This window comes from Alligator mississippiensis, chromosome 8, assembly GCF_030867095.1.
Source record: "Alligator mississippiensis isolate rAllMis1 chromosome 8, rAllMis1, whole genome shotgun sequence".
Classification (NCBI taxonomy): Eukaryota; Metazoa; Chordata; order Crocodylia; family Alligatoridae; genus Alligator; species Alligator mississippiensis.
In genome coordinates, this window is record NC_081831.1 from 20,656,123 (window position 1) to 20,681,291 (window position 25,169).

General features: G+C 44.8%; 1 protein-coding gene across 3 annotated transcripts in view; it reads right to left on the reverse strand.

The window, feature by feature from the left end:
- Positions 1-25,169, reverse strand: part of NTN1 (netrin 1) — a 255,508-nt gene that overhangs the window by 13,030 nt on the left and 217,309 nt on the right. For all 3 annotated transcript variants that reach the window (XM_014595984.3, XM_019485722.2, XM_059732203.1), the window contains one exon: positions 19,372-19,446. In XM_014595984.3, coding sequence (XP_014451470.1) covers positions 19,372-19,446 — 75 coding nt within the window. The remainder of the gene's footprint in view (positions 1-19,371; positions 19,447-25,169) is intronic.

Here is a 25,169-nt window from a genome sequence, read left to right on the forward strand (position 1 = left end):
ATTCTGGTAGCTGTTTGCCAGGCAACTGCATGTTGTACCCTAGAGTTCATGTGCTGAGTGGGGCAGAGTGCAGGCTATGACATATCTGAGTGACTAGCTTTCTCCAGTGAGCCATGCCCAATACGTGGTATGCACTAGTAATTGTTCTAGGAAGAATCACAAAGGAGCAAATTGCCGGGGTTCATATGGGTGCTGTTTCATCTGCATCCAGGGCTGGTTTGTGTCGACACATCCCCCCTAGAACTGGTGCTGTGCTGGGACCTCCTGATGGAGGAGAAAGGCTGCTTTCTTGTACAACATTACTTGACAGGTATGTCTATCTCTAGTTGCATGCATATTCAGAAACCTTCTCTAGCCTAGTTCATTCCGAAATCTCCTCAATGTACCCCCCCAAAATAGGCATTGTAATTTTCCATGCTGCCCTGTACCTACCTTCTACTCCATTCAGATTTCGCCTAGTTTATAACATGCCGCTTTCAGCAACAGTAACTGAATGCCATTGCTGGTGTAATTGAATTAAGCAGGGGACAAAACAAAGAGATTCTGGGCCCTGACATTTGCTCAGAAAGCCGTAGACTCTAGTGATGCTGTGAAGTAAGTGATGGAGGTTGCTCATGCTAGTGATGTGTGGTGCAGTCGGCATTTCCATTCATAAAAATGTCACCACTGTGGTTCAGTTTCAAACCACATGGAGTGGAGGAAAACTGCTTTTATTACTCGAGTAATAGAGCAGTCCAAGTGTTGCTGCATGTTGATGAAACAGATGAAATCTGGAAGCATCTTGCTTTGGCCTAGTTATGTATTTGTTTCCTCTGAATAGCTGTCTGTCAAATAATGTTCATGGTAACCAAAAGCAGAAAATGGGAAGGACGAGAGGAACCCAGGGTATTTTGTGACTACCTCTCTTCCATTTTTTTTTCCTTCACTGAGTGTAACACTACACTTCTTGCTAAGTTTGCTTCCAGGAAAGTAGCCTTGTTGGGAAATGGTTATACAGGCTTCATGTGTTTATTTGCTAATTGTGAGTGGAGAGGAATCCATAAAACTAGACAGAAAGAAAAAAAACCCATTGGAAGTTACATACTGGAGAGCAGACAAAGTAAAGAGAGATCACTTTATGAAAGATCCAAGCTGGCTTAGCCCAAAGGATGTAGCATTCCACTTTTTCTGTTTTCTGACCTAACTTGTAGTTCAGCAACAAAACACTTTTGACTGAATTTTCAACCTGTTTCTAAACTTCCCTCTTGATTTACAGTCCAGCCTCTCCATCCACTTGTCTGTCTGTAAGATTTACCACATCCCATGTCAATGCCAGAGGGACTCAGTGTTTGTTATATAGGTTGAAAAAAAACCCCATCCAAACCAGCAACACAAAAATCTCTAACCTGTGTTGGTGATGATAACTGATCATTAAAGGTGCAGAATTAACATTTGGAGGAGCAACCCATCTGATTAAAAGCCTTGTATGCAACATGCTTTAGTGCTAAGATAGGAGGGGGGAAGAATTAAGTCCATGAATACCTTTTAAATTGCAAAATGCATGTACTTTTAAAAAGTATGTCTGTCATAGATGCCAGATGCTTTCATAAAATTCTGAGCTCTGACTACATATTTCCCAGAGTACTGTGAAGGTAAGAAAAAGTGAAGATGAGCCAATTTGTATTTTTTTTGGAAACAGATCTTTCCAAAAAACCTTAAACCTTTGACCTGCCCAGATCCACACTGACAAAATGGAGAAAATGAATGCAAAGGAACCGAGCAGAGGTGGTTACTGGAAACTCGGTCTGTCTAAAATACAGTCTATATTTTTTTATGTCAAAGTCCCCTCTTTTTTTAATAAATGAAGTGGAAGGACTGAAGGCTTAGGTGAAAACTTGGCTGGCACAGCCATTGCTATGCTCATTGACAGAAAGTTTTATGTTCTAACTTAGCTTCTAGATCATGTGATTTCCTGAAGCTGAAGGAAACCAAGTGGCCCTTCTAATATTGTTTCCACCAACTGCTGGGTCGCTGCAGCCAAACATCTATCAACCACACATGGGGTTCTCCAAGGAAATCTCTTGCAACTCAAAAGAAGATTAAAAAAATCAACCTTTGCTCTTTGTTTTTGCAGTTGATGGTGTGTGCTGGGAAGCAATGTCCCACAATGGCATGTCAATGTCCTCTAATGAAACTTAGATTCCTAGGGGCCAAATCTTCAAAGTCATTTAGGCACACTTTGCATGATAGGTACCTCCTATGATTTTCAAAAGTACCTAAGCAGGTTAGGTGCTGAAGGGGCCAACCTATTTTAAAAATGTGTTTGAAAATCTCAGGAGATGCCTATTTTCATCTTATACTTCTGACACTAAGGGCAGAAACCTATTTCTCTTTCTACACCCAAACAGCAGTTACATAGCTATGTAACCACCATTTGTGGCATTTTGGCAGTTTTCAGTCTTAGTGGGGAGGGGAGATGCTCAAGTGTCCACGTGGACACAGACCATATGCAGTAGATTGCACTCTAGCCAGGAGGTGTGCAGCTCTGTACATGTTTGTAGGCAACTGTAAGTCCCACAACTGTAGCCCAGCACAAATCCATGATAAGGGGTTGTTAGATACCAGAGGAGGAGACTCTCCTATATTTTGACCCAATAGGGCACTAACTTAGAAAGCAGAAGAGCCTTACTGTAGCACCCTCTTACCTAGAGGTTTGAATCTGGAATCTGCATCTCTCCAACTTCCCAGAACAGTATTTCTACCACCATGCCACAGGTTAGATATTAGAAAATTTCCTTCTCCAGCCTTCTCTTTGAAGCTGGCAGCTAAGAGAGGAAAGTGTGTAGGGCCAGTAGGAAGCAGATAAGCCAGAAGCAGATAAACCAGGAGGGGATGTTGGTTTCTAAATGGGGCAGAAACTTCCACACTGCTCTCGCACTTACTGTTCATTGGACAAATAAAGGTACAATGGATCAGCTTCACAAGGAGGGCTGGAGCAGGTACTGGTTAATGCCTACCCTGTGGCCTGGTGGTTAGCACACTGTGCTAGAATAACAACTCCTGATGAGCTACTTTGACATAATTTCACATGTAGGCAGATAGGAGTTTGTTGCCTCGGGTAAGGAACTTCAGGTGCTGGTTAATTTAACACCACAGGTGAAATCCTGACCTCATTCAAGTCATGTCATTAACTAGGGGTTAGGATTTCATGCCGTAAATGCATAGGATTACCCTTTGCGCCTTTCCTTTAGTTGGCTTCCAGCACAACAGTCTGCTTCAGGTCAGTCTAGGAAACTGTATTCATTACAGAGGGGGAAACGGACCCAGTTCCAAATTGAGAGTAAGTTTTCGGGCCAGTGCCCATTAAGATGGTCTGCAGTGCCATGTATTACACAAATGCACACCTTTGGTGTGAGAGCTGCACTGATGCTTATATTGGTGTATCTTTCTTTGCTAAATGATTGGTTTTATATTGGTTCACAAATACATGAGAACTTCACTAATAAAACTACATTCCTCTAGAGAATGATATAGACAGGAACTAAGATTAAGGGCCCAGCTCACTATTTCTCTTCAACATATGCCATCATTTACAGCTGTACAAATGGTTGTTAATGCTGCATGTTTGCAGATGGCTATACCGGCATCTTCTGCTCATTTGCTCGGGTGTAAATAAAGATACAAATTGCAGTGAATTGGCCCCATTGTCAAGGTGCAGGGAAAAGGAGAATCAGGACAGAGAGAAAAGAAGGCATTTTCCTAACAGAAACAAAAGGCACTTGTAAAGGCAAGCAAATAATGTGATGATGAATGCAGCTTGGCACCTTACACCACTTATCATTCTGGCCCCACTATCTGCTTGTGCTATAACCCAGTCTAGTCATTTGAGCTGAACTCAAAAAAAGCCTTGTTTGAATAGCTACATGGACATGATTTAGCTCTGCAAACATCTGCCATACAGCAGCTGAGGCAGAAATTCCACTTCCAGAAACAACATCTGAGACTATTCTCCCTACATCCACTCTGCTGTGCAGCTAGCTCCCTCTCTGTGTGGCAACTCCCAAAGTCACCATGCAGGATCACTCTTGCACTTCTTCTCACTGATTTTTCCTTAGATGACACTGTTACAGGTCATCAGGTACTGCCTGAACATTTCCTAAAACCAAACTCTAAACCCAACAAAGGACTGGAAAATCAGCAAGGTGCGTCATCATCTCCTGGGCACGAGTGAGACCCACAGCATAGTGCAGGGTGGCCAACCTCCAGCATGTATGCCACAAGCGGCACAGGCAGCCTCTGTGTGTGGCATAGAGTGGATCAGGGAGGAGACAAGCAGCAGATGGGGCAAGAGGCATATATCAGGGAGAAAAGCAGAAGATGGGGCAGAGGAGGGAGATCAGAGTGGCACTCAGGGAGGGTGCAGGGCAAGGCTACCAGAAAAGTTTGGCCCCCAGTGACAAAGTGTATCACTGCAGCAGGAAGGCAGCTTAACATGGGGATAGACCTGTGTTTTCCAGTTACCTGGCAACACCTCCCAGAGACCCACAGAAGGCAGAGAAGCCAATAAGAAATGTTTGCCTAAAGGATAAAATTGCCTGGCAGCTCAGACTCTTCACTACATTAATCTGGCCCATGGGCCTGGCGTTTAAATGGTGTCACACATTTAGAGCAGCTGTATTTCACAGGGTAATAAATGACGCCAGGGAAGATGTTTATATAAGCAGAGTAGGAAGGGATCATGAAACATTCCCCATTCATCATGAGCAGAAGCAGATGGATAACCCAGGGCTAGGGCACATCCCTCTCACGCTTCTGATTGCAATTCAAACCACTTGCTGGTCACTCTTGTGGTTTATGGTCTCCTGAGAGACTTTTAGGGTTGATTAACAACTTAATTGTCTCCTTTTTGCCCCCTTCTTTATCCTACTGGGAATCTGCTTTGCAATGCACACTGCAAGGCCAGTGCAGCAATGATCAGGAGAGACACACACTTGCCCATGGCCTGTTCATTCTTCTGTCATTTGGAGACCCAACCAGCAAACAGAGAGATCAAATCAGCATTCAGCTGAAGAAGGATTTGACAAGCCAGCTGGTTAACAGTGCTGGTAACCTCTCTCAGCAGGGAAGAAGGGACTTTCCCCGCTGCAAGGCATCATCCCCATTTCATTCACAGCGGTGCTTGCACTGTAAGCCACAAAGCCCACCCGATGATCAGAGGGAAAGTGGATTAGTCTGAGCCCTGGCACTAGGGAAAACACGATGGGTGAAATTGCTGTAATTCGTAATTGAGGCAAGCTGTTGAAGCAACCAGCGGGTGCCCCTTAAGCGGCCATGTGATGCTGCTGTGTTCCAGCAATGTACCCCCTGAGGGGAGAACAAAATCAAATGAGTCACAGCTTTCACAGAGATCCTGCTGCAGCCTGGGCTGATGACACCAGTTTTCAGCATGGAATGGCTCCTGTCCAGTTCCTGAACAGAATACCTTGGGACCGCACAGCTCCAGTGCTGCGAGCAGAGCAGGCATCTCCCTGGCTGCCTTTGCCTGATTATTTTCTGTGCACTTTCAAAAAGCAACTAGCTGTACCATCCTGAATCTGTCCCTTTACCCAGCATTTGCAAAGCAGGCTGCTGCTGCATCTGGGGATCCCTGCAGGCAGGACTGGTGCCCTGAGTAGGCCCATTGGTCCCTCAAGCCAATGAAATGTTTAGGTATGGAGGGTTAAGTTTAATCCCATAGGTCAGGCACAATTAGGTTAACACTGGGGAGTCTTTTGGCATATGTTTAGGGCCAAATAGAAGTCCTTGCTGTGTTCAAATTCTTTAGTCCAGCAAAAGGCACTGTGGCTTCAGGGCTTATAATTCAGTTATCTGATAAAAGAAGTATAAAACAATTTTTTGACACCCCATAACACCCGTTCTACACACAGAGTAGCCCCAGGCTAACCAGGTGTCAGCTGAGAACCATTCGGCTAAACAGGTGAAATGCTCTGTGGGAGGATGCTTAGATCATTTTGAATCCATTTTGTGACACTCTGGCTGTACCTACAAAATAAAAAGTTCAACAAAGGTTTGTACCAGTTTAAACACCTATTTAAATTAAACCAGCTCAACTGCTTTCATTGTGCTCACATCCCTTTCCATGGGTGACACCTTTAGATATGTGTCCCTAGGAAATGAAGTGTTCTGCTTAAACCCAGGACAGGCATAGGCAAGCCATCCCACCCTACCCCACTAACATGCCTCAGCCCTGACTCAAAGGGACTACTGCTCCAGTATGGAAAAGGGTTCAGCTACTATTTGGTCCCTGGTCCCTCAGAAGAGGCCATAGTTTAGAGTGGCATTTACACAGGCTGGCTGGGAGCTGAACTGGAACCCACCACTTATTTCAGACCTGTTGCAAAACAGCCATCAGATGGCACTACTGCTCCTGCTTCATACTTTATAAAATTTAGTAGTCCTTCCCAGTCCAGTTCAGGTACAGCCTCATGTGGCCTATCTACTGAGGTCTTCCAATGGTCTGGCTAAGGCAGTACAACCAAAAAGAAAGCCCGGGGGGGGGGGGGGGGTGTTATGTTTCATGTCAGCATCCTAAAGGATAAAATGGAAGCACCAGTCTTGACACCTGCAGTCAAAAAACCATGAGTAAGGTTTCTGCTTTCTGGTTTTGGAATCATCCAGATTCCTGTTTTCATGCTTTTCTCTGCAAATATAGAGCTTAGGAATTTACCTTATTTTTAATGAAAACAGAAATTCTGGCGTGATAACATAATTCCAGAAGCTAAGACTGCTAGAAAAGTACCAACTCTCTCAAAAATTGTCAATACTGTACTGTAAAAGGGCAATACTGTAAGAATAGCCTTGCTTCAGTGCTCATCTTTAAGAAATATTGTTCAAAATAATGTGGTGTCAGGATGGGAGCTGACTTGATTGCCTTTACTGTGTGTGCTGGGCAGAAGATACTGTGCAAAAGAGTGTTTCTAGCTGTTCTTTTTACTTAAGTGATTGCTGTTTTATGGAAAGTAATAACTGAACTGAGTTCTTCCAGTGCTTAATTGACTAGTCTTTATTTGTAAAGTGGTCTGGGCATCTCAGGGCTGGACACAGGCATGGGTGAACCGGGCAGCCACCTGGGACCCGGACAGAATAGGGGCCCCAAAATGATAACTGTCCCCCCCATTATCCGATTATTATTATCATCATCTCTAGCAAAGGGGGGCCCCAATACTAGAAGTTCGCCCGAAGCTGCCAGGAGTCTAGGTACAGTGCTGGAGCATCTTGGACAGCAGGTGCTGGCTCAGGCTAAGCGGGGGGCTTGTTTGTATCTGGAAGAATCTAGGTTTGTTTTTTCTTTTCCAAGAACTAAACTAAGAGTGAACGTCCAAGAATGAACTTCTTGGGCCAGGCTCCACTTCATCCTGACACTCTGAGTTCAGCAGAGTTTTATCATAGACATACATACGAGGGCTGTGCAAAATTTCGCTGGCTGTTTCGTTTCGACACTGTTTTGACTCATTTTGAGGTCAAAACAGCAAAACCAAAGAAAAACAAAGAGCGTCAAAACCACCTCAAAACAAAACGAGGCTAGTTGAAAAGTTTCGAAAGTTGAAATGTTTTGAGCATAGCACTGGGGATGGGGAGTCAGTCCAGCTGGGTTGTCTTCCCATCCCCGGTGCTAGATTGGGCCTGGGGCAGAGAGTCAGCCCAGCTGGGCTGACTTCCTGCCCCCAGCCTGATCTAGCAAAATGTCGAAACAGCATTGAAACAGCCTCACTGTTTTGACGAAGCAAAACAGAACAGCTATTTCAAATCGAAATTAAATTTGAAATGGATCGCTGTTCCGTGGAAGCCTTGAAACTCAAGGCGAAACAGAACGGTGCCGTTTCACGCAGCCCTAACATGCTCCACTGCTATGCGCTGTAAACCTTTCTTCTGCCACCTAGCACCATCACGGCAGTATCTGAGCATTTACAGAGAACAACGTATTCATTCTCACCACATCCCCGTCATGTTTGGCAGTACTTTTCTCCACACATCGTATGTGAAGAGCTGCCCAAGAAATGAGCCAGTGTCAAGGACAAGCACTGGACCTAAATATGCCCAATCAAAGTCCAGAGCAACTCAGAGCATGGCTTATTTTGCCTGAAAATCAGAGGTAAGAGGGAAAATTCTGCAGCCACTGAAGCTGATGAGAGCAGACATCAACAGGGGCAGAAACAAGTCCCAGGGGTGGGGCTGACATAGTTCCTTAGTTTATCCAAACCCTTGAAGTTTAGGGGGGAATTGGGTCAAATGGGTCCAGTTCCCTCCTTCCTCAAAGGCAGAGTGCACAATATTATTAAAATATGATTTCAACCCTGTGTTGTTATTTTATTGTTCTGGTTCCTCAGTTTCACACCAGTTTAATATTAGAGATTTATGAGGTTTAATCTTTTCTGTTTGAAAGGGTGTGACCCATCCAGTCACTTTCCTTTTCACACGGTTTAATTCATTCCTGCACCAGTTTTATTACAGCCCTGGAGGAGAGGGTTACCTCAGTGCTCCTCTCCCCCAGAAGTTTCCTTTGTCTCAGCGTGTTCCAGAGCATATGGACACAGTTATGCTAGGGATTTCTCAACAATTTACTACCACTCCAGGAACCTTCCCTGACTTCAAAAATATGGTTTCTTCATATGAATGTGTTTAGGAGAGCTCCATTATGGGGAGAAGCTTGTGGGTGCCCCCCTCCCTGCCCCCCACAGCTGCATCCTCAGCAATGATCATGTTAGGTTTCTATGAGGAGTATGTTTTTTGGGTTTTTTTAAAAAAGGTCTTTTGAAAACATATTTTGATTTTTCCATGGGGCATTGCCAAGCTGTCTTTCAACAAAGGGGGTGACTAACTGAAGTCTCCATGAAGGAAGGATTTTTCCAAGAAAGGGCAGAGCAAGAAGATGATCTCACCTTTCAGAATAGGATCTTACTTTCTCCACCCCCATCTTCTTTTTTAAATGCTGACTGGAAAGGGAATGGTGACTCAGTGGACTGGACCAAGGCAAAGTGAAGCCGGGCAGTCTGCCGGGCAGCCTGGTGTGCAGTGGCATTTGAGTGTCTTGGGCCAGAAGGCCGCCCTGTCCTATCCTTCCTGTCTGGGCAAGTAAAATGGAGATGAGGGCTTGGGAGCATCACTTCCAACTCGAAGTGCTTCAGGAGGCCTCTGCCTGGGTCACAGTTAGGACAATCTTAGTCAGCCTTAGTTCTCATTTCATAAAGGAGCTGGTTGTCTCATGTCCCTTCACAAGGTAATGGGTTAACAGCATAAAGGGGGCTATACAAAGGGCTTGCCTAGAGGACTTGCTGGACACCCCTTGTGACATCAGTAGAAGTGGACACAGTCAGGTCCTACTGATTCAGAAAACATGGTGTCCATAGTTGGATGATGTTTGGGATGATGTCTGGGGATATTAGCCCAAACGGGCTTTTTCTGGAAGCCAACCCTCCCACCCCTCATTTCAAATGTGCAGGATCAGGCCCATGCTGGATAAATAACTGGTGCAAAGTAGACCTCAGAAAGTGAAGATTGTGGTAAAAAATGCTCTGAATGCCCAGGGCTTTTACAGTGCCCTGTCTTTGCATTTGGTCAGGAAGGGGTGTGCCTGTGAGTGGGAAAGTTGTGGGAGGGGGAGAGAAGGAGAATGCACAATGCACTTGTCCAGAAGAATTAAGAGATTAACAACTCTAGAAATTGAAACCCTCTGTTTATTCACAGACCAGGTGTGGTGCAGCACCAACATCCCTTGGGGCACTTAATCTTTCCTGCTTTGGCCTCTCAGTCACCTCCACTTTGACCTGGATGTGCTACCTTCTCCAAAAGTCAAAGCTTATCCAGTATCTAAAATGACTGCATCCTGTCCCTAAGCCATCCAGCAGCTCCCCTTAACCAAAAGCTTATTGGGTTACAATGCTGCAGAGAATAACCACAAATGTAGCTTTTATGGGTCGGCTTCATTGGGCCACATGCCAAAACCTTCAGGGGAGGGCAGAAGCTTTGGGGATGCCAAGGAGGTTATAATGGAGATTCCAAAGCTTTGCTTGATGTTATAGTATCCTATCCTTCCCTCCTTGGAGAGTGGAACAGCCGGGGACTCGAAGGGCTAATTAGATCCTATTTGATCTAATTCAGTCTGTGTCCCATAGCTGTGTTCTGCCCAGTTCAGTGTTAAGTAATCCAAGTAATTGGACATCCCTGAAACGGCTTATTCCACAGGAAATCTATGCTCAGCCTAAATGCTTCTCTTCCCAGTACTCCCTAGTTGGGCCCTTTTATTACACTAAATCTTTCCTCTCCCTCCTTTGGGTTCAGACCTTTTAATATCTGCAAGTTTTATTGTTTCTCTTATCTCAGCTAGCCTATACAGACATAACTTTATTGAATTCCTCCAGCCCATAATGACTTTGTGTTCCTCTCCTCCAAACTCCCTCTTGACTTGACCATGTAACTTTCTAGTAACCAGTTGGCAAGACACAGGATCACAGTGGGGGCTATTCTTTTCTTGCTCATGGCAGTATAATTCAAGAGTAACTGAGCCAATAGTGGGAACAGAACCAGGTCAGTATTTCTGTATTCCAGAGACAGTCACACCACAGCAGTGTGGGTCAACAACTGCCCTGCTTTGTGAGGTGTTGTGCTTCTGATGCATTGTGGCTGGGGTTTGCCTCCCTATCACCTTGCACGTGCAAGCTTGTTCTTCATTCTCAGCCCAAGGTTCTCTTGGCCATACCTCTTACTAGGTTTCTGTGTCTCTGACCAAGTATGTTTTATATCAAAGTCTCATTTATGCCTAGATATATTAGTAGCTCTTTTTCAACTTGTGTGTCACCTCGTTTCTTGCTCAAGTCCCTAATCTCTCCCAGGGTCTTATCCACCAGCAACAGCAATCCCTTGTAGTCAAGGATGATTGACTTCCATGGTTGCCTTATCTGTAAGTCCAAAGATGGCTGACAAGGCCAATCCAGGATTGACAAGCTCTGCTGCAACTCAGGCACATGTTTCTGTGCAGGGTGGGCGGCTCTGGATTCTTGACTGGGTACACAACAAGCTGTTCCAGCCATTCCTACTTTTCCATCTCCTATTGTCATTGTGAGTTTTCAAAGTACTGAGATGAAGCAGACTCTTCCTCCATTTTGGGCAGTCCTGGGCTATAGTTTCCACGAGCTGATGTCAATGTTGAGTTTTTTCAAGTTGGCCTTGAGAACATCCTTGACGCACTTTCTCTGTCCTCCTCTTGAGCCTAGGCCTTGACTAAGCTGGGAAAATAAAACTTGCTTCAAGAGTCTGAAAATGGACATCCAAATGATGTGGCTAGCTCAGTGAAGTTGATGTTAGATGATCATTGCCTCAATGTTTGTGGTGTTTGCTTGTGGGAGGATGCTAATGTTGGTGCATCTGTCTTCCTCCTGGGTTTAAAGGACCTTTGCATTTGGCAGTAGAGAAACTTAGACTGTCTTGAAATGTCAACTGTCTTGAAACTTCAAAAGCTCTAGCTCTAGCCCAATTGCACCCTACTGCTGGTGTAATGGGACCTCAGGATCATGATAGTGCTCAACTGTGCACCAGGTGGCAAGCTGGGTACACATTTGGGTCGTGGCTTGGAGTGCCAGGCAGCTGTTTCAGCACTCCCAGTGAAGGGCCCCAGTGTGCTCTGGAGGCAGGAAGCAGTGACTGGTGCTCTCAGCTTTGGGAGGGCACAGGATCCTTTAAACCTCCCAAGTGCTCCTGAGGCTGGGAGCACTGATCTCCTGACATGACTGGTGCTCCCAATCATGGGAGCACAGTGGAGCAAAGGATGACAGGAACCACCCACAAAGTTATTACACATATTTTGTGTAATAGCTTTGTGGTTAATTCCCTGTTTTATCATCCAATTCATTGCATTAATATGTGGCCACGTTAACTGGTTAATTATGTCTTAACTGTAATGTCTGCCAAGGGCCTTAGATGCACTTAGATGTCCAGAATGGGCACATGTGCATAGCTGCATACCTGCTCAGTCAGTGCATATCTGACGGATCATGCTCAGTTTACAGGCACAAGCTGGCACGTCCACAGGGCAGGGGTAACAGAACTGCGTTCTGTGCAAGGCCCCTGACAGATGTTAAAGTAAAGGTGCAATGAGATCTGATTTGGGATCCCAACAATTGCTCTTCCTGCCATACGAACACGCATAACAGCAGGTGTGACTATGGGATCCTGCATCAGATCCCATCATACCATATTGCCAGTGCATAGGGAACCCAGTACGCCAGTAGCCAGCTTGTCTCCCTGCTCTCCCCGACTGGGAGCCCCAATCAGCTGAGGGGTGCTCCCAGCCTCTGAAGCACAAAGGAGTCTTGAAAGGCTCCTGTGTGCTCCAGAGGCTGGGCACTGGTCACAAGTTCAATTAAACGCATGATAGGAACCAGCCATGTTATTACACGTTTTGTGTAATAACTTTGTGGCTTATTCCTTGTTTTATCATGCCAGTAATTGATTGAATGTGTGGCCGGGTCACTGCTTAAGACGTAATTAACCAGTTAATCACATCTTACGTGTAAAGTCCATCAGGAGCTTAAGTGACAGAAACATCAGTTACCCGGCTAGAAAGCTGCCATTTAGGCACACAAGGGAAAAATTCCATCCTTTGTAGTCAGGATCCTCTGCTCGCTCACATGACAATGGCACCGTGCCACTCTCTCTTTGTACACTTATCAATGAAGATGCAAGACAGTTTAAGGTATCATCTCAGCTGCATATTCTCCTTTACTAGGACCTGGAAGCCGGAGTCTCCCTGCACCATCTTCACCTTCAAACTATATTTCCTCCCAAACTCAAGACTTTCCAGAGCACTGTTTCCAAAGCTTTGAGCTCAAGAGGTTTAACAGCCTACAAATCTAACAACTCCCTCTCATTTTTCTGTATAACAGGGATTTAGCAAAGTCATTAACTAATTCCACTTAACAGCAAACTAAAAAGAATTTTGTTCTTGCCTAAATCTCATTGAGATTAAACTAGGGTTGCATTCCCCTCTTGCCTTGCTTGGCTCAAAATATTTGTACAGGATATACTTTGCAAGAAACAGTGTATTAAAAAAAAGCATAAATAGATAAAAATAAATAAGTAAAAATATCCCCTTTGAGTCACTGAATTAAAAAGGGAGATAAAAAGCTCTATTGAGCAGAGCTATCCAGATGATAGCTCCCTGATTTAGCTCACAGGAGAAGTAACCATGTTCAACCTAATTAGGGCCTTTTAGGACATTCAGAGCTGCTATCATCCCATAAAGTTGAGGAAAAGTGCCTCCTAATTGGCTTCCCGCTGGGGTGTCAGTCAGAAAGTCTTTATTATCACTCCGTGTGCCTTTTCAATCTTTTATTCCCTCCTGGAATGGTTCGAAAGCTTGGCCGCCCTCACCTAGTGTGTGTTTACAAGGAACCGCCAAGCTGCCAGCACGAGTGTTGTCTAGCCTATATGGCTGGGATTACTTCCCCACACCCCCCTTCCTCTCCTGATCATCTGTTCAAGGCTTGCATGCTTTCTGTGCTGTCAGATGTGAATTCATTTGGTTGGTTCAAGATAATTTTATAAGTTTACTCAGTCACTGTCATTTAAAAAAGCAAATTCCTAAATGTTGTTCAGCTCTGGCCAAGTGGACTGACTAGCTGTGGATCTCTTTGGATGTAGCAGATTGTTGTGCCAAGTACTACAGCTGGGATCCTGCAGTGCACGAAGCACCTCTATTTAACATCACCTGCAATGCAAAGTGAGTTCTTTTCAGTCAGTTATCAGATATTTCCAGGACCTGAACCTCACCCCTGCAGAAAACTGCCTCGGAGAGACCATTTTCCAGTATTTCTGCCTACATTTAGTTATTTATTGCAAATGCTGAAACTTAATGAAACAGACAAAAAAACTGCAGCTGCCAATGCCCCCTTTCCTCCTATACATCTCTTCAGGGCTGCTTCATTACAAGTAGCTTTTATGTAGGTTTTCTGATATTCATATGGATTCTTGGAAGCTGTGCAGTACCCGATTATACCTTCATTTGTAAAGCAAAAGCAACAGGTCTCATTTTGAAAAGTTAAAAAAAAGTTTCACAAAACCTAACAGTGATAGAAAATTATATTTCATGATAGCTCAGAAAAGCCAGTAAACAGAAGATGAAGATTTCTTTGTTTTCACTTGAAACAGTCCCAGATATTGTGATACTCCACCTTTGCTGCAAGCGAAATGTAAAAGGACAGCATGCAGCAATTGAGATGAAGAGTAAATCCCTTTTCTTTTTCCCATCTCAAATTATCATAAATATTAGTAATAGGTCACACCAATGAAGGATTTTTTCTTTCATTATATTTACAATAGTATTTTAAACCAAGTGGGAACAGAATATAAGGCAATGTTCCTTTAATATTCTGTAGTGAATGCATTCCAGCCCTGCCTGCTCATTGTTGCAGAAAGGGGACAATGTCTCATTTAAACTTCAGAACACATTTGCCATGTGGCATAAAGCAAGAATAAACATTTGAACCCCACGCTGTGGGATTGGATGAGAAAATCCTGATTGCTTCTGTTTCAAAGTTCACATCCCCCTTCCTTCCTTGACAGAAAATTATTATAAATTATTCAGGGTTTAACTCTGTACATGCAGGGTAGAGTTTTATTTTGCAGCGAAGAGTGAGCGGGGGTAGGGGAATGGAAGCGGCAGAGAGTGTATATACAAGGACACGGTCTTCTTAGTACTTCACTGCCCCTCCATGTGCCTTTGCTCGCGTGAATTCACTGGAAGCTGTCAGAACACAAAGCCAAACCAGAGCATCCCTGAACACAGCTACTGCCAGGAATTCCCTTGTATGAAAAAGATGTTGTGAAGGAGTGTTAAATGGAAATTAGTTCTGCCTTTGCAAACACTTCCAGGATGTGCTGTGCCTGCTGTTGTGACTTTGCGTTTGGAATGAGGAGGAGGTGCCACTGCCATTGCTGCTGGAAACTTTGATACAGAGAGGATGCTTTTTTATTTTCCTTCAGAGGCCTCCAGCATTCAGTTGAGCTCATCTGGGCCTGCTCCAGGCCTCACATTGAAAACTGGCCCTGGACTAACACAACAGCCACTTGAAATCTATGCATCAGTGCAGTGCTTAGGGCAGGGGCAGGAAAAGTCTGGTCTGTGGGCTGGATTGGGCCCATGGTGGACTCCATTTCCCAGCAGCCCCTGCCCACTGACACTGCGGCCAGTTTCCATGGAGACCAACCCCAGCCATGCTGGCAGGGCATGTGGCTGGGTGGGAGCTGCTCCAGGGCTGGGATCTTGCGGCGGTGACAATGTGGCCTGGAGCTGGGGCAGAGCTGCAATCTGCTGCCTGCACACCCCAAGCAGGATCATGCCACAGCTTTGCCCTGGCACTGGACCACACTGTCACTGCTGCAAGATGCCAGCCCTGGCCCCACAGCAGCTCCCAACCCAGCTGCATGCCCTACCAGCCCCACACTGTCACAGCCCCGCTGCTGCCGGGGTCTCCATGAAAACTGACTACAGCGATGCAGGCAGGCGAAATGGAGTCTGGCCACCGGCTGGATCCACTATTTTGCCCACCCTGACTTAGGCCATAATATCTAAGAGCAAGACAAGGGAGAGACAGTGATGGGAATACCTTTCGCCACCTGTGGAAACTCAGATAGGTGTGCATGTGACACAACCACAGCATTTACAGAAATAGCGTACTGTCAAAGAGTATCTTTTAGTTACTTAATCCTACATTAATTTATAAAATGGATTTCAAATATGCCCATTACTACTCTGGGAGCATGTAATACGCTGAACCTAATAAATGACTTAAAAACAGAAGACCTTAGCAATTACCATTCACCATAAATAAATTAGTATTTTTGAGGTCAGTGGAGCTAGGCTGATTTATACCAGTTGGGGATCTGCACTCCTTTACATAATGAAGGCTGCACCAATCCATTTACTTCATCCCCTTGAGGCAAGAGCCAGTGAGTGGAGATGGATCTGAGGGTGGATCCACGGGTGTAGTAGTGCGATTACCACTGCCCCTCCCTTGACTGTGCGCCACATGTGCAATGAGCTCTCTGAGCATACTGGCATGTCAGCATAGCTCCTGCTGGGAGCTGTGGATATGGCATGAGCTCCAAGCTCACCAGTTGTTTGGTACAAGTTCTGGCTGAAGCCCCTGCTCTCACACAGCTCCAGAGTCCTGCTGATGCTAGCTCTCCCTCTCCCCGAATTTATCAGCAAGGGAAAAAGGAGGATGAGTGGGGACTGCATTCAGCCCCTGGGGTCCAGAACTGCAGGAATTCATCCCCTCTATTCCCCTGCTGCTGAATCCCATCCCCTGACATGCCTCCCCTCTATTCACCTGCTGCTGAATTAAGGGAGGAGGGAGGAGAGGGAGGATGAACAGTCGTGGCACTCACCCCCAGGCTCTGGAGCCCTGTGAAAGCAGAGACTCCAGCCAGATCCTGTATCAACTAGCTAGTGAGCTCCGAGCTCTGAACTCCCTGCCATGTAGGATCATGGCTGCGGGGGTGGGCATACCTCCTTTGGCAGTGTGGCACATGCACAGTGAGCTCTCTTCACTGTAGATGTGCCACACTGCCAAAGGGGATGTGGATATAACCTCCTCGCCACAATCCTAGATCAGCTCATGGATGTATCATCCAGCAGCACTGGTTTTCATTTATGCTAATACCCCTTTACACAACTCTGGCAATATAAAGTTGCCACAACTGTAAATCACATCCATTTCAAAGCCTTATTACATTGCCAGTGTAAATAGGAAGATGGCCCAGGTCTTGCCAATCTCCAGTTAAAGTGCCAATACCCATTAAAGTGAATGGAAAGACTCTCATTGACCTGAGTGGGAATTGGATCAGGCCTTTGACCTAGCAAAAGAAACGAATCTTAGCACTTCTCTTATAGATAGCCTCCTTCTCCCAAATTCTGCTACTACACTTTTAAACAGAAAATGATTGCTTTGTTGTAGGTGTTTTTGGACTATCCTATAGAATTTAATGGAAAACCAGATCCCGGCTGTAAAATTCTATAGGATGCTTTAAAACTCACTGTAGAAACAATCTCAAGTTTACTGACACCTATGGTAGCTGAAATGACCTCAACTACACTGGCAACATTTGGGAAGGAAGGCTTATCTTCTGGAAAGCCAAGACTCAAGTAATTTTTTTTAGAATTTTTTACAATCTTTTAGAATCATATAAACCCAGGGAAAGTCTTGAATTCTCTGAAAATCCTTCTACTAGCATAATCCTGGGAACTCTTGGAAAAATTTCTTGGAAATCCTGCTACCAGTGTAACTAAGAGGAGGATCAGGATCAGAAGGCTTTGAAGATGACAGTCAATGTGAATTGTGCCTGGGACTTGCCAGAGAAGTTATTAAAAAATATTGATAATGTCATTAAATCACAGAGCATCAAAGGCTTCTTTCTAGATAGATATGTTTACAAAAAAGAAGATGTAAGCATGAGAGTACCATTAACGGTTAAAAGAATATTGGTATTAGGCTTTCTACAGACATAACTAGATGAAATGCTATGGACAATGCTTATACAGGATGCCAGGCTAAATGATCTAATGGTCCCTTCTATCCTTAAAGTCTCTTTATCTGTGAAATGTCTCTCGTACACTGGTATGAATCAGGACTAACTCCACATAATTTACTGGTAAAATTAGCATGGGAAATTAATCAGACCTCCAAATCAGAATCTTGTCTTTCCTTTCAGGCATATGAAAGACAGGATCTTATGTAGATGCATTTTTAAAACAAAAAAGTTTAAGATTCTTGGAGACAGATCCAGAAAAGGACACACAGAAAGGTCTTCCAGCATCATAGTGCTTTGTCATCAGACAATAAACAGAGCAGACAAAAAATCCTGAGATTTCTAACCGAAGTACAATGGAGGGATCAGATTGTCCACCACATCCCTTTCTCTAAAGAAAACCATTCCTACATTTTAGGGGCAAATAATTTGCTAAGGAACTCATTGGCTTTATTTTATACCCATTAAATAAAAAAGAAAAGAAAATCAAAATAAGCCCCCAGAATTTGCAGCCAGCAGCTAACAGGCCAAATTCTATGCTGGTGTAAACTGGCATTTCTCCATTGATTTGAGAAGTGTCTGTAGTGCTCAGTCCAAAAAGCACAAGAAACTATCATCCCTCTCACTAAGTTATCCAGTCATTCCAATAAGTGAGTCTAATAGCAGAGAAAATTAGCATTCTGGAAGTGGAAAAGCATGAAAGACATCAATCAGCATTTGAAATTGTTTGATTAGATTCTGCTGTCTCATTTGGAATAAAATAACTTTCCAAGCAAATGAGGGAAAGGTTTCAATTAGACATGATCTGACTGTTGGCTGCTATCTAGATGTCACCCTTGCATGTAGTCACCACATTCTACTGCAGGAAGGACCCAGACTTGTCTTAAAACACAAGAGAGGGAGAGATCATGGGTATTTCTTACTTTGTGTCCCAGTTTATTTTACTCCATTAATCCTACCTATAACCTTTAACATGGAGAAAAAAAAATAAGACAAAACTTGAGTGCTCTGGAGAGAGCTGTGCCTGGAAAAGTAGAAGTTGGAGGAGTATGCACATTCAAATAATGAAGCAGCAGGGTTGCTACTCTACGGAAACCACATTTAAACCCAATTTTTAAAAAGCCACTGCTCATGATAGAGAATGCAGTTATGGTAGTAAGGAGGAGAGGCTCCAAAGGATTCTAGGTAACAGGCATATGGGGCTTGGTAGAAGTCATGGGAGATGAGAAAGTGAGGCAGAGTGGCGTTCCCCACAGTTTCTGAATAACAGACAATGCTGTGCTGGGGCTAGGCAGGGGCCTGTGGGAGCCCATATCCAATATGCATCACACATACACTTAAATGTCACTGAATGTTGTTGGAGTCTTACTGTACATCTCTGCTTCATAAACTGTATTAAGGCCTTATGTTATGGAGTCTGAATTGATCTCTACAATATAGAAGAATATTGACTGAAATGCACAGTACGATATACTCAAAATGTGGGGAAGGAATAGCCAGTGTTTACAGCAGAGCTGACACTACACAGCAGGGGAATTCTGACCTCCCTGCTCCTTCCCTGACATAAATCCCATCAAAGTCCATCTGGAAATGTCTGGGGTCCGTGTCCCAAACACTCTCCTCATTTGCACAACCTGGGGCTGTGTTGGGAAGAACATTTCCAGCGTTCAGCCGTGCTAGAGCTCATTCCTGGCTCATCCCTTTCTATTGTGTGTAATGAGAATGACATTTATTATGTTGCAGGAAAGATATTTTTAAAAATTCGTCTCACTTTAAAAATGCGGCTAAGCCCAAAAATGTGTAACTCACCATAGTCTTTCTTACAGTACTTTTTCATGTTGATCTTCAGTTTCCCTTTGGACGCCTTGCAGTATGACTCACAGTCTGTAGGGGGGAAAGAAAAGAGGAGGGCAAGAAAACATTAACAAAACAAATTAGCCTTAAAATGAATAAAAGGGTGGGGGAGGGGGTAATGATAAAAGCTGCAGCTTGCCATGAATAAGCAGCGTGCCTGTGATATCCATCTGCCAGGACCTGATTGGGTCGTCTAGCGGGGCATTCAGAAAAACCTTCCTTTCTAAAGAAAGCCTTTCACAAAGGAAGCCATCCTCCAGCCTGCCTCCCCCGCCTCCCCGCCTGACGAATCCTTTAGCCTGTCTTCTCTGGGCTGCCTCTGCCTTCCTGGGAGACCCCAGGGCCTCCCTTATTGTGCCACCCAGCTCTTTTGAGAGCCACACAAATTCTCCCTGTTCTGAAACTCCAAACTGGAGCCTGATTAAAGCCCATAGAGGCCTCATTGTCACCCCTAACCCAGGCCTGTGTCAAGCTTTGGCATTCATTGCACAGAGATTCTAGCTGGGGTCACTCCCTAACAAAAGAGGTCAGAGAGGAAATTAGCAGCCCATGAAGCATTAGCAAAACCTTTTGGTGTCCACTCTACTGAAGTGTGTAAATAAAATATCCCAGTAGGAACATTTCATTTCTAATGGGCCCTACTGCTGTGACATGATGATTTTACTCTGTCTGATCATCATCTTGTATTCCGTTGCTACTAATGCGATGGAGCTGTAGTTCTAGCAAGGCCAGCAGTTTGGCAACATGGTCTGTGTTTGCTGCACTGAAGCAATTCCGTGCGCTTCCGTGATACTGAATTAATTCTGATATATCAGAGGCTGCTCCCTACTCTGATTTTGGTGGAGTCATCCACATTTTGAAAGGGCAATCCTAGGCCCAGCCACATTAACCATTCAGACCATGTCATGATGCAGCGGTATTGCAATGTGACACCAATCCCCTGTGTGACCATGACACTGCACAGTGTCATGCAAACATGCTGTCACCATGTGGCCATATGGTAATGTCACATGCAAAGGCATGACACTGTCTTGTCCTAGCAATGCTGCACTTGGGCCAGGCAACACTGGTAAGTTATTTGAATGCTGGAACTTCCACAGGGCAGCTTTGCTGTAAATAGGTTTGACGGGATAAACAGAGTGAGAGTTTGGTTCAGGCAGGAAAATAGGTTGAGTCAAGGCAGATATCCAACACATGAATACTTGTTCAATAATACTTTTTCTGTCAGGCCCCCATCTTATGAAATGCCACTGAGAGGCACCAGAGATCTGTACTGAAGGGTGCAAGGGTAGGAGAACAGTAAGGAAAGGAAACAGTGTCAGTGAAGGGTAATGTCACCAGGCCATGAGTAGCCAAGCCTTTAGCCCTTGGCCCTGGCAGGGTTTGCTCATGACCAACTGATATGAAATAACAGGTGATCTGTCCTTGTCTACACACATGCAGACATGGTTGGAATCACATTCATTTGGGCCAAACCCCCAAACACATGTTCTAGCCTGATATAATTTCCAAGTGGATCTAATGCAGTATCTGCTTGCATCTCCTCCACGTGTTCTAGTTCCTTGATGCTGCTACTATCATTTGTAACCTGATACAGCCTATCAGCTCCAGCTGGGATCAGTTCTTTGTACTGTAGGTATTAAAGATATACACAATAAGAAGTGGCCCATGCCTCCAAGCACTTGAAATATAAGTATCCAAAAGGCTGGAAGGGAAACAGAGGCACAGAGCAGGGAAGTAACTGGCCCAAAGTCACACAGAAAGTCATGAGTAAGTCCCTGTCCAACAGACTGTTCACTGGACGTGGGTCAACCAGGAGCAGCTTTCCAATCGCTCCCCATACCTTAAAGAGCTGCAGAAAGAAAAACGGTAAGCTAAACAGAGAAGTTAGGTTGTTGCTGCTGCTGTTTGAAACTGGAGTAACTCTCAAGAATTGTTCTCAGTGGCACTAGAAGTTTGTTTAACCTGTGCTGACTCTGGGAGTAAGTCAGATTTACAATGCACACTGAAAAACACAGACCATTGACTTCCCGGAGCATACCAGCAGAATACTGTGATACAGGGGTGTCAAACATCCAGCCTGGGGGCCATATCCAGCCCACTGAGGTGGGTCATCCAGCCTGTGGGGCTTCTTGAAGACTGGACCACCCACCTCTGTGGGCTGGATTCAGTCTGCTGGCTCACTGCTGTGGCTTCTGGAGCTCCTGCTATAGCATCAATCCCTGCAGTTTCAGCACAGCTCCATGACCAAAGGAGTTAATACTGCTCACCTTCCACTCCCTCCCCAGCCTTTACTCACCACCAGAATTGGACTTCTTGTTGTCCCTGGTGACTAAGATCAGCAACAGGGAAAAAGGAAGGCAAGCAGCAGAGGCATTAACTCCCTGGGTTCTGGAGCCACACCAAAATAATGGCCTGAGCAGCTGTGAGATTAATGCCACCACTGCCCCTCTTGCTTCATCTGACCCATGAGAAGCCCCATGCTCTGGGTTCAACTCATGAAAAGCCCCATGGGACCCAACTAATTTGACACTCCTGCTTTAATGCTAAAAAAGGGCCAAATTGGGCCATCCTTACTCCACCATGTACATACTTTATTTTATCGGTAACAAGTAAGTTACTCCCTAGCAGGAACAAGGGCACTGAAGTTCTTTGTTAGGTAAATCCATTTGGACTGCTCCTACAGTACATGTTCATTAATGCACCTTTGCTACAGTGCATTAAGTTTAGTACCTCTAATATGAGATACCACATCCTTCCAGGTTGGTAGTAGATGGGTCGCTATCGACCTGGAAGGATGTGAGTAGTGGGGTCCTGCAGGGTTTGGTCCTTGAACTGATACTCTTCAATATCTTCATCAGTGACTTGGATGTGGGTGTGAAGTATACTCTGTCCAAGTTTGCAGACAATACTAAATTGTGGGGTGAAGTGCACACTCCGGAGGGTAGGGAATGATTGCAGGCAGACCTGGACAGGTTAGAAAAGTGGGCAGTACACAATAGGATGCAGTACAACAAGGACAGCTGCAGAGTGCTGCATCTAGGGCACAAAAATATCCAGCACACCTACTGGCTGGGAAGTGACCCTCTCAGCAGCACAGATGCAGAAAAGGATCTCAGAGTCACAGTTGTCTCCAAGATGAACGCGAGTCGTCAGTGTGACGAAACCATCAGCAAAGCTAACTGCACTTTATCGTGCATCAGCAGATGCATGACAAATAGATCCAAGGAGGTGATACTTCCCCTCTATCGGGCGCTGGTCAGACCGCAGTTGGAGTACTACGTCCAGTTTTGGGTGCTGTACTTCAAGAAGGATGTTGATAGACTCAAGAGGGTCCAGAAGAGGGCCACCCCCTTAGGGACTTACAGGACAAGCCGTATGAGGAGAGACTAAGGGATCTGGACCTCTTCAGCCTCTGCAGGAAAAGGCTGAGAGGTGATGTTGTGGCTGCCTACAAATTCATTAGGGGGGCACAGCAAGGGATGCTCTGTTCACCAGGGTGCCTCTTGGGGTAACAAGGAACAATGGTCACAAACTGACAGAGAGCAGATTTAGGCTAGCTATCAGGAAAAGCTTCTTCATGGTGAGGGTGGCCAAAATTTGGAATGGGCTTCCAGGGGAAGTGGTACTCTCCCTTACATTGGGGGTCTTTAAGAGAAGGCTGGATAGGCATCTGGCCGGGGTCATCTGACCCCAGCACTCTTTCCTGCCTAGGTAGGGGGTTGTATTAAAATTCCCTGATTGCAATCATCTTTTGTGATTTTAGTACCATATCAGATTTAGACCTAAAAACAGCTAACTTTCTGGTTCTGAGTGGAATACTTACTAGGACCCAGATGATGGAAATTGTGCAATGGAAACTTCCAACACTGAAATTGTGTAAACCATCAAAAGTCTAGTTCTGATTCAGCCTCCTACCAAATCCCCAGTCCTAACCTAACCATAACCTAGACACACACTGTCTCACCAGCACATCTCCATTTAGTCTCGTTATTCTCCTTTGACCACTAGCAACTTTATTTCCATTCATCAAAAGAGCGTAAAATGTGATAATCTGCTTTGTGCTCTCTAAATATGACCTAATCAAAATCATAGGCCAGAAACAGAACCTATTATTTGAAACATTTGAAATGCCAGAGGCCCCGTTGAGATTCCCTACCATGATCTCAAGCTGCCAAGAACGTGTGAAACAGAAAAGCGTAGTCAAGAGAAAAATCACTGAGTCTCTTTGTTTTCTTCATCTAATAGGGCCCTGGATGTTAAGTAAACCTTGAAGCACATTGAGACAAAGAGAGCATATTCCATAAAAAACACTGGCAGAAAGCATTACTGTGAATCTTTGATAGTATCTAACCAATTCCTTCACTAATCCCTGTATGTTCATCCCTCCCTCCCCACCCTCCCTAGAGGAAGGCAGCCCTTACCTATGGTCCATGCTAATCTGACCGTGGGGCAAAGTTTTTTTGTAATCTCATATGTGGCAATGGGTTTTAGCAGAACAGAGTAGCAAGACCCTCTAGCCAAGAATTTCTGGGGTTGAATCAGCACCGGTACACCCCAATCAAAATCCCCAGCTCTCCTGCAGCCAATACCCACTGCTTCAGAGGAAGACCAACGCCCCCCACCCATGCAACACCTCTAGCAGCAAGAGGGGAAAAAATTCCTTCCTGGACCCATGTATACAACCAATAAAACTCAAAATCACATGTTCTGTGGTTTTAGTTGCTTGTACAAAGTTGCTAATGTCGTTAACACAGCTGACTAAAGTCCTTGCCTGGACTACTGTATAGTGGAAGGGAATGCTGATAGCCTTGAATTCCCTTTGTCCAGATGACAGGAAGAGCTCAGTCTCTTCTTTGTAAAGTGACACTAAGCAGCATGCTAGTATTTGTAACATGCTGCTCCACCAGCCCATTGTTTGAGGGTAGACATCAAGAGCCGGCGTGGATATTTTAATATTTATGGTGCATATGATGCAAAAAAGTTGTGGGCCATAAATACTGAAGGAAAAGGTTGTGGAAATGTCCCCAGGGGGACAAATCTTAATGCCTTGATCTAATCAGAACAGACAGGGCTTTCCCCCAGCACTTCTGACTGAGCCACATGCTGATCTGAGACATGCAATCAGATTGTTTGCATATGCAACTAATGGCATTCTACTCAGTAATGAATGTGATAATGTTTTCTGGATCTAATGCACTAACATGATGATGATGTTAATTATGGTTAATACTTTGCTCTCTTCTAGCATAAAGATCTCTAAGCCTCATAAATAATTCATTAAGTAGGTTTCACCTCACCCGGGAGAGGAAGGAGGGTCCGGCTATACCTGTTTTACAGAAGAGAATAGAGAGATGATTTCCCAAAGCTATACAAGATGCTAATGGCAGAACAGAAATTAAAACTTAGGAGTCCTGGCTCCCAGTCCTCTACATTAACTACAAGACCACCCAAGTAGGATCTTGCTTAGTTGTCTCTGAAATCCTGAAATTTTGCAGTAAAGAGAAGCAAATGAGCAGAAGGCATGTAATGTTGGTAACAAATACAGAAATTAACTCCCTGTTGAGTGCCTGATGGATACTGCACCCTGATGGCAAAAGCTGCCTTGTTGTATGCTAGCAGGTGAGAGAACAGTCAGTCCTTGATCCAGTTCAGGTCTCCTTTTGTGAGAGTACAATCTTCAACCATGGGTTACATGCATCACCTGTGCTACAGCCAGACTGGAAGACTTCTCGTAGGCTGGGCCCAGCAGG